This window comes from Salvelinus fontinalis, chromosome 1 (genome assembly GCF_029448725.1).
Source record: "Salvelinus fontinalis isolate EN_2023a chromosome 1, ASM2944872v1, whole genome shotgun sequence".
Classification (NCBI taxonomy): Eukaryota; Metazoa; Chordata; class Actinopteri; order Salmoniformes; family Salmonidae; genus Salvelinus; species Salvelinus fontinalis.
In genome coordinates, this window is record NC_074665.1 from 85,025,376 (window position 1) to 85,039,564 (window position 14,189).

General features: G+C 43.8%; 1 protein-coding gene across 3 annotated transcripts in view; it reads left to right on the forward strand.

The window, feature by feature from the left end:
- Positions 1-12,760, forward strand: part of LOC129862874 (F-box only protein 11) — a 43,967-nt gene extending 31,207 nt beyond the window's left edge. For 2 of the 3 annotated variants that reach the window (XM_055934941.1, XM_055934950.1), the window contains exons 12-21: positions 2,844-3,061; positions 3,237-3,417; positions 3,645-3,767; positions 4,162-4,247; positions 4,719-4,795; positions 5,068-5,322; positions 8,078-8,185; positions 8,360-8,468; positions 10,543-10,641; positions 10,946-12,760. In XM_055934941.1, coding sequence (XP_055790916.1) covers positions 2,844-3,061; positions 3,237-3,417; positions 3,645-3,767; positions 4,162-4,247; positions 4,719-4,795; positions 5,068-5,322; positions 8,078-8,185; positions 8,360-8,468; positions 10,543-10,641; positions 10,946-11,075 — 1,386 coding nt within the window. In that variant the 3' untranslated portion in view covers positions 11,076-12,760. The remainder of the gene's footprint in view (positions 1-2,843; positions 3,062-3,236; positions 3,418-3,644; positions 3,768-4,161; positions 4,248-4,718; positions 4,796-5,067; positions 5,323-8,077; positions 8,186-8,359; positions 8,469-10,542; positions 10,642-10,945) is intronic. The other variant, XR_008760843.1, reaches the window with a different exon arrangement.
- The last annotated feature ends 1,429 nt before the right edge of the window (positions 12,761-14,189 follow it).

Genomic DNA, 14,189 nt, shown 5'->3' on the forward strand with positions numbered 1-14,189 from the left:
CCTGACAATGAGCCACCCTCAACAAGCTTGGAAAGTTACAGTGAAGATGAGGCCTCAGTCTGATGTTCAAGAGCTGGACATTGAGGAAGTCCAGGGAGTCGACATGGAAGCCTGAGAGGAAGACAACCAAAGCTTTAGTTTCTAGACTATCATTTTACAGATGTATGTTGAAAATGTCTTTGGGAGATGCGATGGATCATTGGAGATCGTTCAGTGAAATCATCCCATGTGAAGAGCCAACTCATTTAATTAAAGTTCAATTTGTAACTAAATTGGGTTTTTTCTTTCTATTGGAACGATTTAGTAATTTGCAATTATGTCTACTTATGATAAGATAAAAGGTTCATGTTTCTGTCTCCATATGATATGTTAAATATATCCAATGCAAAAAACATCTACATTTAAATGGTAATTTGCATATATTTCCATTAATTTCCATATATTCCCTTTAATTCCCACGGAAGGTTTCCACCTCTGAATATTCCCCAAAATGTGCTACCCTACGCTCCATATTGGTCTGGTCTGACTACCCCTGAGATGGCGCTCCATATTGGTCTGGTCTGACTACCCCTGAGATGACACTCCATATTGGTCTGGTCTGGCTACCCTTGAGATATGACGCTCCATATTGGTCTGGTCTGGCTACCCCTGAGATGACGCTCCATATTGGTCTGGCTACCCCTGAGATTATGCTCCATATTGGTCTGGTCTGGCTACCCCTGAGATGACGCTCCATATTGGTCTGGTCTGGCTACCCTTGAGATATGACGCTCCATATAGTTCTGGTCTGGCTACCCCTGAGATGATGCTCCATATTGGTCTGGTCTGGCTACCCCTGAGATGACGCTCCATATTGGTCTGGTCTGACTACCCCTGAGATGACGCTCCATATTGGTCTGGTCTGACTACCCCTGAGATGACGCTCCATATTGGTCTGGTCTGGCTACCCCTGAGATATGACGCTCCATATAGGTCTGGTCTGGCTACCCCTGAGATGACGCTCCATATTGGTCTGGTCTGGCTACCCCTGAGATGACACTCCATATTGGTCTGGTCTGGCTACCCTTGAGATATGACGCTCCATATTGGTCTGGTCTGGCTACCCCTGAGATGACGCTCCATATTGGTCTGGCTACCCCTGAGATTATGCTCCATATTGGTCTGGTCTGGCTACCCCTGAGATGACGCTCCATATTGGTCTGGTCTGGCTACCCTTGAGATATGACGCTCCATATAGTTCTGGTCTGGCTACCCCTGAGATGATGCTCCATATTGGTCTGGTCTGGCTACCCCTGAGATGACGCTCCATATTGGTCTGGTCTGACTACCCCTGAGATGACGCTCCATATTGGTCTGGTCTGACTACCCCTGAGATGACGCTCCATATTGGTCTGGTCTGGCTACCCCTGAGATATGACGCTCCATATAGGTCTGGTCTGGCTACCCCTGAGATGACGCTCCATATTGGTCTGGTCTGGCTACCCCTGAGATGACGCTCCATATTGGTCTGGTCTGGCTACCCCTGAGATGACGCTCCATATTGGTCTGGTCTGGCTACCCCTGAGATGATGCTCCATATTGGTCTGGCTACCCCTGAGATGACGCTCCATATTGGGCTGGTCTGGCTACCCCTGAGATGACGCTCCATATTGGTCTGGCTACCCCTGAGATGACGCTCCATATTGGTCTGGTCTGGCTACCCCTGAGATGACGCTCCATATTGGTCTGGCTACCCCTGAGATGACACTCCATATTGGTCTGGTCTGGCTACCCCTGAGATGACGCTCCATATTGGTCTGGCTACCCCTGAGATGACGCTCCATATTGGTCTGGTCTGGTTACCCCTGAGATGTCGCTCCATATTGGTCTGGTCTGGCTACCCCTGAGATGACGCTCCATATAGGTCTGGTCTGGCTACCCCTGAGATGACGCTCCATATAGGTCTGGTCTGGCTACCCCTGAGATGACGCTCCATATTGGTCTGGTCTGGCTACCCCTGAGATGACGCTCCATATAGGTCTGGTCTGGCTACCCCTGAGATGACGCTCCATATTGGTCTGGTCTGGCTACCCCTGAGATGACGCTCCATATTGGTCTGGCTACCCCTGAGATGACGCTCCATATTGGTCTGGTCTGGCTACCCCTGAGATGACGCTCCATATTGGTCTGGTCTGGCTACCCCTGAGATGACGCTCCATATTGGTCTGGTCTGGCTACCCCTGAGATGACGCTCCATTTTGATCTGGACTACAGTTGTGACTAGAGGCTCTTTCTCATTTTTCCTCCATCCCTTGCATCCTCTCGCTTCCTTCTCTATTGTATTATAGGAGAATGTCTAAGGCCCCTCTCATCTGACATTCTTCAATGTGTTTTGAGGAGCGTATGCAAGGTAATGAGGAAAGAATTGAGGAAGAACCTTGGTTTCTACTGTAGCTGGCGTATAAAACTGTCTTTTTGCTGTAAATACTTGTTCTTAAAGAATTCTTGTTCTTAAAGAGAAGTGTTGCCTTCCGGTTTCATCCGACTAGGTTTTGAAGACCCACCACTGGTTTTAGTTACATAAACCTTAATCCACAGCTTCTAAAAACATGGAAATGTAGTCCTAATTTTGGTTACACAAGACATCGGATTGAGGTCATTTTCTCAATTGGAAAGCACATTTTTTTTAACACCTTGCTCTTCTCAACTGTATTTTGGAGAAGGTCTAAGGTTCCTTTCCTGTGAAGTTCTTATCCAATGCTTTTGAAAAGGAGGAGTGATGATCTGATGAATCGAGAAAAGTTGAATTGAGAAATAGCCATGGTATTCTGATTTATTACTGACGTGACTGTCTCCTCCTGCAGGGCTACTTTGAGAGCTGCAACATCCACAGGAACCGCATAGCTGGCTTTGAGGTGAAGGCGTACGCCAACCCCACGGTGGTGCGCTGTGAGATCCACCACGGACAGACGGGAGGGATCTACGTGCACGAGAAGGGCAGAGGACAGTTCATCGAGAACAAGATCTATGCAAACAACTTTGCTGGAGTGTGGGTCACCTCCAATAGCGATCCTACAATAAGGTCAGCGGGGTTTCAGTCAAATACATTCTCTCTTTCTCTCACTTTCTCAAAAACAATATCTTTCGCTGTCTCGTCTCTCCCTTTGTCCATTATGCAATCTATATTACGTTGTATTGATGCTGGTGTGTAAATGGATAGTCAATGGTGCCATTTTTCCACGTTGTGTCAATCACAGGGGCAACGCCATCTTCAACGGTAACCAGGGTGGCGTTTACATATTCGGTGACGGCCGAGGCCTCATTGAGGGGAATGATATCTACGGTAACGCCTTGGCAGGGATCCAGATCAGGACGAACAGCTGCCCAATCGTACGACACAACAAGATCCACGACGGACAGCACGGGGGCATCTATGTGGTAAGTAGAGCTTTCTAGAACCTTTTTAAATGTGTATTTAAAGAAAGCACATAATCACATGTTTAGTACTTATGAAGCTTATAGCTGTGGTTTATCTGTAACCCTTTAGCATATTTAACCACTATTAGCCCGCCATATTAGTATTAAATAAACTTTCATACAGTAGGCAGCAGACTGACAGAGGATAAGGATGTTAGTAATGTAATTCATGTGTGTCTCCCCTGTAGCATGAAAAGGGACAGGGGGTGATTGAGGAGAATGAGGTCTACAGCAACACGCTGGCAGGAGTCTGGGTGACCACAGGAAGCACACCTGTCCTCAGGAGGAACAGGATACACAGTGGGAAACAGGTATGGACATGGAGGGAGATAGATGGAGAGTTGTATTTATTAGGGATCCCTCTTCCTGGGGTCCAAACACACCAAGCACCCACATTACATATAAAACTGTGAACTATGTTTGTACTGAATGAGCTAAAGATGATAAAACAGTACATCATATAACATCCCTACACCACCACATATCCACAACACAACATGTTCAATACCACCATACAACAATATCACAATGTGTACCTTTGTGTGTCTGGAGAGAGATAGATGGGGGGGGGGGCACTGTCAGTTCAGTTGGCTCCATGGGCCACTCATCTCCCACAGATGGATGGATGGATGAATGAATGAATTAAATTTGCCAATAACCTGCAACTAAACACTCACCTCCCCTCTTGTCTTGTGGGTCATACAGGTCGGCGTCTACTTCTATGACAACGGCCATGGAGTGTTGGAGGACAATGATATCTACAACCACATGTACTCTGGAGTTCAAATCAGGTCAGTGAAAGGGCTGGAACTCAAAATTAATAGACAACCACACGGTGAGACCCACTGACAACCACACGGTGAGACCCACTGACAACCGCACGGTGGGACCCACTGACAACCGCACGGTGGGACCCACTGACAACCGCACGGTGGGACCCACTGACAACCGCACGGTGGGACCCACTGACAACCGCACGGTGGGACCCACTGACAACCACACGGTGGGACCCACTGACAACCACACGGTGGGACCCACTGACAACCACACGGTGGGACCCACTGACAACCACACGGTGGGACCCACTGACAACCACACGGTGGGACCCACTGACAACCTGTGTAAATAATGTAGTGCATGTTGCTGATTTAATAAAGGCATTTAACGGATGATTTATCACATTGCTATGTACTTTTGTCATACTATTGATTTTAATTATATGCATTGATTGATTTGTTGGTTAATGTTTCCCACTGTAACAGAACTGGAAGCAATCCCAAAATCAGACGGAACAAGATCTGGGGAGGTCAAAATGGAGGCATTCTGGTTTACAACTCAGGTGAGAAACCAACTGTTAGTCTCTATCCATCCATTCTCCTCTCAGCTTGATTTTGTCTGGGGAGGGGTGAAGCAAGCACATATTTTCTTCAGAAAGTGTACCTTTTCTACATGAAATTCATGATGCAGAACAGTGAAGACACCCTGGATTCACAGGTTCTGAGTGGAGTGGCTCCATCATATTCCTGTGTCACTCAGATGCTCCCTCATGAACTCTATAACCATGATACATGAAAGGGGGATCTCTTGGCTGATATCCTGACTCTGTTTCAGGTTTGGGCTTCATCGAGGACAATGAGATCTTTGACAACGCCATGGCGGGGGTGTGGATAAAGACGGACAGCAACCCCACCCTCCGGAGGAATAAGATCCACGACGGGCGAGACGGAGGGATCTGTATATTCAATGGAGGACGAGGTTTACTAGAGGAGAACGATATCTTCAGGAACGCACAGGCAGGGGTCCTCATCAGCACCAACAGTCACCCCATCCTGAGGAAGAACAGGATATTTGACGGCTTCGCTGCAGGTGGGCGACGCTATGCTAGAAACTTATTGGATTGGTCCAATAAGAAATGCTCATTTCTTTGCTGCAAAAATGTATTTGACTTCGTGTGCGTATTTAGCAGTATTTAGCTTTGACTCCATGTGATTAATCAGTCCCGAGACTCCAGCTAAAATCGCCTTTTTGTTTATCTGACTTAAATTTTTCTGCATGTCCATTTAGCCTCACAATGGAGTTTTTTTACCATTTTATGGGTCAGTGCTCTGTGCAGGCTAGTCAAGTTCTACCACACTGATCTCCACAATCCATTTCTGTATGGACCTCTCTTTGTGCACGGGTGCATTGTCATGCAGGATAGGGCCTTCCCCAAACTGTTACCACAAAGTTGGAAGCGGAATCGTCTAGAATGTATGTTGTAGCATTAAGATTTTCCGTCACTGGAACTACATTTTATTTTATTATTTGACCTTTATTTTAGTCAGTTAAGAACAAATTCTTATTTACAATGACGGCCTACCGGGGAACAGTGGGTTGTTCAGGGACAGAAAGACAGATTTTTACCTTGTCAGCTTGGGGATTCGATCCAGCAACCTTTCGGTTACTGGCCCAACGCTCTAACCACTAGGCTACCTGCCACCCCAACTAAGGGGCCTAGCCCAAACCATGAAAAACAGCCCCAGACCATTATTCCTCCTCCAATGCACTATGCATTCGGCAGGTAGCGTTCTCCTGGCGTCCGCCAAACCCCGATTCGTCCGTCGGACTGCCAGATGGTGAAGGGTGATTCATCACTCCAGAGAACTCGTTTCCACTACTCCAGAGTCCAATGGTGGCAAGCACGCAAGCCCACCATGTGCAATGCCAAGTGTCGGCTGGCGTGGCATTGGTTTGGCATTGCGTATGGTGATCTTAGGCTTGTGTGCGGCTGCTCGGAAAACCATTTCATGATGACCCCAACAAACAGTTATTGTGCTGACGTTGATCCCAGAGGCAGTTTCGAACTCGGTTGGGAGTGTTTCAACTGAGGACAGGCGATTTTTACGCCCTTCAGCACTCGGCAGTCCCGTTCTGTGAACTTTTGGCCTTCCGTTTCGCAGCTGACCCGTTGTTGCTCCTAGACGTTTCCTCTTCACAATATTAGACGGGGGCAGCTCTAGCAGGGCAGAAATTTCACAAACTGATTTGTTGAAAAGGTGGCATCCTATGATGGTGCCATGTTGAAAGTCAGTTAGCTCTTCAGTAAAACCATTCTACTGCCAAAGTTTGTCTATGGAGATTGCATGGAATCCACTAATTTGAAGGGGTGTCCACATACTTTTGTATATACAGTGCCTTAAAGTATTCAGACCCCTTGACTTTTCCACATTTTGTTACGTCAGTCTTATTCTAAAGTGTATTATATTTAAATAAAATCCTCAGCAATCTACACACAATAACCCATAATGACAAAGCGAAAACAGTTTTTTTTTTTGCAAAATGAAATTAGTATTGAGACATTTTGCTATGAGACTCGGAATTGAGCACAATTGCATCCTGTTTCCATTTATCACCCTTGAGATGTTTCTACAACTTGGAGTTCACCAGTGGTAAATTACATTTATTTAGAAAGGCACACATATAAGGTCCCACAGTTGACGGTGCACGTCAGAGTGAAAACCAAGCCATGAGGTCGAAGGAATTGTCTGTAGGTACCAAAAAAATGGAATGTCCCCAAGAACACAGTGGCCTCCATCATTCTTAAATGGAAGAAGTTTGAAACCATCAACTCTTTATAGAGCTGGCTGCCCAGCCAAACTGAGCAATCGGGGGAGAAGGGCCTTGGTCAGGGAGGTGACCAAGAACCCCATGGTCACTCTGACAGAGCTCCAGAGTTCCTCTGTGGAGATGGGAGCGTTTGCCAGAAGGCACCTTAAGAAACAAGATTAGCTGGTCTGATGAAACCAAGATTGAACTCTTTGGCCTGAATGCCAAGCATCACGTCTGGAAGAAACCTGGCACCATCCCTACGGTGAAGCATGGTGGTGGCAGCATCATGCTGTGGGGGTGTTTCTCAGCCGCAGGGACTAGTCGGGATCAAGGCAAAGATGAACTGAGCAAATTACAGAGAGGTGCTTGATGAAAATCTGCTCCAGAGTGCTCAGGACCTCATACTGGGGTGAAGGTTCACCTTCCAACAGGACAACGACCCCAAGCACACAGCCAAGACAACGCAGGAGTGGCTTCGGGTCAAGTCTCTGAATGTCCTTGAGTGGCCCAGCCAGAGCCCGGACTTGAACCCGATCGAACATCTCCGGAGAGACCTGAAAATAACTGTGCAGCAACGCTCCCCATCCATCCTGACAGAGATTGAGAGGATCTGCAGAGAATGGGAGAAACTCTCCAAATACAGGTGTGCCAAGCTTGTAGCGTCATACCCAAGAAGACTCGAGGCTGTAAACGCTGCCAAAGGTGCTTCAACAAAGTACTGAGTGAATGGTCTGAATACTGATGTGAATTTCTAAAAACCTGTTTTTGCTTTGTCATTATGGTTTATTGTGTGTAGATTTTTTTTAAAATAATTTTTTGAATAAGTCCTTAACGTGGGAAAAGTCAAGGGATCTGAATACTTTTTGAAGACAATGTATAGTGTGTCTCCACCTTGTCGTCTGATAGTTTAGGTGGAAGTTTAACTATATTATACTAATGAAATCCTCTCAGATCTCCACAGGTGCTTAGGGGGTCCTGCATCTCCACTTCCCCCATGCTGATCCTGACCTGTCTCTGTTTCTATGTCCACCAGGTATTGAGATCACCAATCATGCCACGGCAACCCTGGAGGGCAATCAGATCTTCAACAACCGCTTTGGAGGGTTGTTTCTCGCATCGGGTGTCAACGTTACAATGAAAGGTAAAAGAGAACTTATTGTTACTAGAATCTAACATTATAGGAACTACTTATGGCTAGTCTCTTTGGCAAAATGGTGGTTTTGAATTATCTGAAATTGCCACTAAATTACTTTTTCTTATCTGTACCTGGTCTGACCCCCCCCCCCCCCCCCCGTTCTCCTGTATTCCCCCCCAGATAACAAAATAATGAACAATCAAGATGCCATTGAAAAAGCTGTGAGCAGAGGTCAGTGCCTGTACAAGATTTCCAGTTACACCAGCTATCCAATGCACGATTTTTACAGGTAATAATTTCTTACCCTGTGTGTATAGATATCTCTACACATATCTGGATATATATATATATATATATATATCGAGAGAGAGAAATCTCTACGCCTATCTGGATATATATATAGATAGAGAGAGAGAGATCTCTACACTTATCTGGATATATAGAGAGAGAGATCTCTACACTTATCTGGATATATAGATGGAGAGATCTCTACACCTATCTGGATATATAGAGAGAGAGATCTCTACACCTATCTGGATATATAGAGAGAGAGATCTCTACACCTATCTGGATATATAGATAGAGAGATCTCTACACTTATCTGGATATATAGATAGAGAGATCTCTACACTTATCTGGATATATAGATAGAGAGATCTCTACACTTATCTGGATATATAGAGAGATCTCTACACTTATCTGGATATATAGAGAGAGAGTGTTAGAGATATCTCTACACTTATCTGGATATATAGAGAGAGATCTCTACACCTATCTGGATATATATAGAGAGAGAGCGTTAGATATCTCTACACCTATCTGGATATATAGGTGTAGAGGTCTCTACACTTATCTGGATATATAGATAGAGAGAGATCTCTACACTTATCTGGATATATAGAGAGAGATCTCTACACCTATCTGGATATATATATAGAGAGAGCGTTAGATATCTCTACACCTATCTGGATATATAGGTGTAGAGGTCTCTACACTTATCTGGATATATAGATAGAGAGAGATCTCTACACTTATCTGGATATATAGATAGAGAGAGATATACACTTATCTGGATATATAGATAGAGAGAGATCTCTACACTTATCTGGATATATAGATAGAGAGAGATCTACACTTATCTGGATATATATAGAGAGAGAGCGTTAGATATCTCTACACCTATCTGGATATATAGAGAGAGCGATCTCTACACTTATCTGGATATATAGAGGGAGAGCGTTAGATATCTCTACACCTATCTGGATATATAGAGAGAGAGCGTTAGATATCTCTACACCTATCTGGATATATAGAGAGATATCTCTACACCTATCTGGATATATAGAGAGATATCTCTACACCTATCTGGATATATAGAGAGAGATCTCTACACCTATCTGGATATATATAGAGAGAGAGCGTTAGATATCTCTACACCTATCTGGATATATAGGTGTAGAGGTCTCTACACTTATCTGGATATATAGATAGAGAGAGATCTCTACACTTATCTGGATATATAGATAGAGAGAGATCTACACTTATCTGGATATATAGATAGAGAGAGATCTCTACACTTATCTGGATATATAGATAGAGAGAGATCTACACTTATCTGGATATATATAGAGAGAGAGAGCGTTAGAGATATCTCTACACCTATCTGGATATATAGAGAGAGCGATCTCTACACTTATCTGGATATATAGAGGGAGAGCGTTAGATATCTCTACACCTATCTGGATATATAGAGAGAGAGCGTTAGATATCTCTACACCTATCTGGATATATAGAGAGATATCTCTACACCTATCTGGATATATAGAGAGATATCTCTACACCTATCTGGATATATAGAGAGATATCTCTACACCTATCTGGATATATAGAGAGATATCTCTACACCTATCTGGATATATAGAGAGAGAGTGTTAGCGATAGCGCAACACCTATCTGGATATATATAGAGAGAGCGTTAGAGAGAGATCTACACCTGTCTGGATATATAGAGAGATATCTCTACACCTATCTGGATATATAGAGAGAGAGCGTTAGATATCTCTACACCTATCTGGATATATAGAGAGAGATCTCTACACCTATCTGGATATATAGAGAGAGATCTCTACACCTATCTGGATATATAGAGAGAGCGTCAGCAAACTTTGATAAACAGCCACATACAACTCTTGATTTTCTGGTTTATTGATAATGCTACTTTCGTAAATGTTAAGTCTGTATTTCTCAAAAAGATTAAGTTATTTTAAGCAATGTTGGACTCATTGATCCATCTGTCCACTTTAATGGATGAAACTCATTTGGCTCGTCACCTGTTTCTTTGTTCTGTCCCTCCGGGTGGTCAGGTGTCACACCTGTAACACAACAGACCGCAACGCCATCTGTGTGAACTGCATCAAGAAGTGCCACCAGGGGCACGACGTTGAGTTCATTAGGCATGATAGGTACGTTACTGTTACTGCCTTTTTAATGACACATCTTATTACAGTGATATTTCACGCTAAGTTACTTTTAATTATATCTGGTTTTATATTGCACAGTCATGTGCAGATCCTCTCCCTCCTGTGCCAAATGATATATCACATTCAAATCTGTTTGTGTACAGTAATTGACTCTAAGAAATGTGAGAAATCTAAAGAGCTGACTGGAGATGTGCTAGTATTTCAGTGGCTACTTGATCAGTTGATATTTTCTCCCGGTCTTCCACTTCAGTTATTTTCAATATAATATTCCGTACCTTCTCTGTAGATTCTTCTGTGACTGTGGAGCCGGAACCTTGTCAAACCCCTGCACGCTAGCCGGAGAGCCTACGCACGACACGGACACACTGTACGACTCCGCCCCTCCTATAGAGTCCAATACGCTGCAACACAACTGAGCTGGACCTCCCACCTCCGGACCTGTTCCCTATATAGTGCACTACTTTTGACTAGGACCCTATGCTGGCCAGGTCAAAAGTGGTCCAATATGTAGGGAATAGGGTGCCATTTTGGACCGACACAGAAACTCCTCTTTGTTCAGCTAACTTGTCCACTAATGCATGGGAAGGAGGATCAATACAATACAAACTGTTATAAATATTTCAATTGTTTCACACATGAAAATATGTAAAAATGGATGTTGTGGTGGATAAAGACAAGCTGAAAGGAGACATACATTTATATACTGAAAAATGTTCTGCTGTGGATGCACCGCTCGCCCCCTGTTTTCCTTCCCAGCAACGTATTGGCGGAGAGGAGAGGACCTGGTCGAAAGTAGTGCCCTATGAAGGGAATAGGATGCCATTTCGGACTCAGAGATATTGACTCAGGTTGAAGGAGAATTAATGGGAAGCATTGCAGTTTTATAACGGAGCTGGGGAGAGGTGGATGGACGCTAGCCATCTTCATGCCCCCCCCACCGCCTTTGCGAAGTGGTCAAGTCAGACTGCAGTTATTGTACAGAGCCATGAATGATGGCAGGACGGCACAGCAACGCTCAGAGCCATAAAAGGAACCAGTTCCTCGCCACACACTGCCTATGTCTCCAGGCAGCAAACCCCCGTGGCATTGGTATGGATACAACAAATGAAATGTTAATGACCTAGCACTTCCGCTTTTAATTTTTTGGGTGAAAACAAAGTTTTTGATTTTAAATGCATTTTCCCCTGTAGCTTTGTATTTTCATGCAAAAATGTTACTGTACTTGAATGTCTTATTTTATTAAATATAATAGTTTTTTGGGGTTATTCAACCATAGACTTGCTGTAAGTGTACTCATGTCGCAGTATCTACGTTCTTTCTGTGAAAGAGAACCAACAAAAACATTTTCCCCAGCAATGTTGACTTTCAAATGTGAGACTTTTAGAATTGATCGTGGCTGTTTTTGAGTCTGAACACCTTTTCTTTTTGTCTGCAATATGGAGTTCAAGGAGCCATGAATGCTTCTCTACATATTTCCTATTTGGACCATACTGCAGGTAAAACCTCAGTATAATTGTCAAAGTATAAGCGCTGGATTCAATTCGTATTGTGGGAAATCTGACCTAAATTTAGGGTAATTTCCGATTGAGCCGACACATGCAACTTTCACTGTGAATGCAGTCTCCAAAAGCAGGAATATTGATTTAAAGGCATTTTATAATGCAGGTATTTTGTAATACGGATTGAATCCAGCCCTCAGTCTTGTGAAATCACAGCTGTCTTCATTTAGGCTCCAAGGTCCAGGGTGTACTGTAGTGCTTTCCTAGTCTGGTCCCAGATCTGTTTGTGCCGTTTCCCATAATGACCACAGGAGTTGTCAACGCCACACGAACAGGTCTGGGACCGACCAGGGGAGTAAAACATTGCTGGAGCTTTTTATTTTTTTTGTAACACTAGAGCTCTACTGAATGAGACTAAGTATCCACACAGCGGTAAATGGTTTATTACGTTCCCCTCCACCCCATCCATGTGTATTGGTGACTGTGGGCTCTCAAACAGCTTGAATTGTATGCATGTACCATAACACCCAGACTTAATATATTGTGGAGTATTCAATAACCATTATGTAGATGCTAGTGAATTAAAAGGGTTTACTTTCCTAGATAGAGAAACCTGGTCATTTTTTTAAATTAACTTTATTAGATGATAATACATTAGTGACTTGTGAAAAAGAGCAGAAACTACAAAGAGAATGAAAAGGGTGTATTCAGGGATGGGAAAGGTTGCCGATAGAATGAATACTTTGACAAATGTATCGTGTAGAACACAGTATCTGAACGTTTTGTAAAGTTATGTCCTAAACAGGCCTCAACAACAAAACGGTGCATTTTCACAGGTTGCCGATCATCTGGAGAGCAAGGCAAACTATGCCAGCTGTTTTGGGGTCTTCAGCATACAAACATAGCTTCCTGTGGAACAAAAAAAAGACAGCCAAATTAGTTATGACAGTTCAACACCATATCAATTAAATTGGTTATTTTATTCCTGTACAGCGAGTGGACCACAGTATCTGTCTTAGAAATGCTGACAAGTCTTAACACCCAGGAAGTATACCAACTAACTATTTGAAAGGGGGATACCTAGTCAGTTGTAGAAAAATGCATTTACTCCACAATCAGATAGGTGTGGGGGACTGCCTTAATATTTGCTCATGGGTAGAACAGCTCTGCAAGTGTCAAGTGTACAAAACATTAAGGACAGACTGACCAGGTGAATCCAGATAAATGCTATGATAACTTATTGATGTCACCTGTTAAATCCACTTCAATCAGTGTAGATGATGTGGAGGAGACTGGTTAAAGGATTTTTAAGCCTTGAGACGGATTGTGTCAACCACAACGCTGCCAAGTTTCACGCTCAACAGTTTCCTGTGTGTATCAAGAATGGTCCACCACCCAAAGGACATCCAGCCAACTTGACAACCGTGAGTAGCTTTGGAGACAACATGGGGCTGCATCCCCATGTTCTGGGGGGGAGGGGGGTCACGCAACTCAATATTAGGAAAGTGTTCTTAATGTTCGGTATACTCTACGTTGGTTACATCAAATATAGAGTTTAGCTGAGCAACTATAGTCATTACGGCCGGTATGTGCTTCCAAAAAAAAACGTCTGAGTAGAAATTTACAAGCAACTGAAAATCATTTTTGGCACCTCTGATGTATTGTGCAGTCGTAGACTTGACCTGTGTGTGGCAGGAATGAGTGGTTTACATTGGGAGGTGCCTTATAGGCATGTTTTCAGTTGCTTGTAAATTTCTATTTCGACTTTTTTTAAGCACATACCGGCCGTAACGGGAGTAAAAAAAGACAGCTCTGCAAGCATTATGTTGAACAACTAACGCAGACCAGCTAAACGTGAATACTTTTTGAGTACCACTTCAGCGTGACGGCGCACATGCGATTCCCACACTGCTCAAACCATTGGCTAAACACGTTGCATTTGCCTAACGTTGACAGAAGACTGCCTCTGCAGGAATGGAAGGCTATAGACTTATGGATACTTATTAATAATTGGCTGCTCTTCAGTAGCTA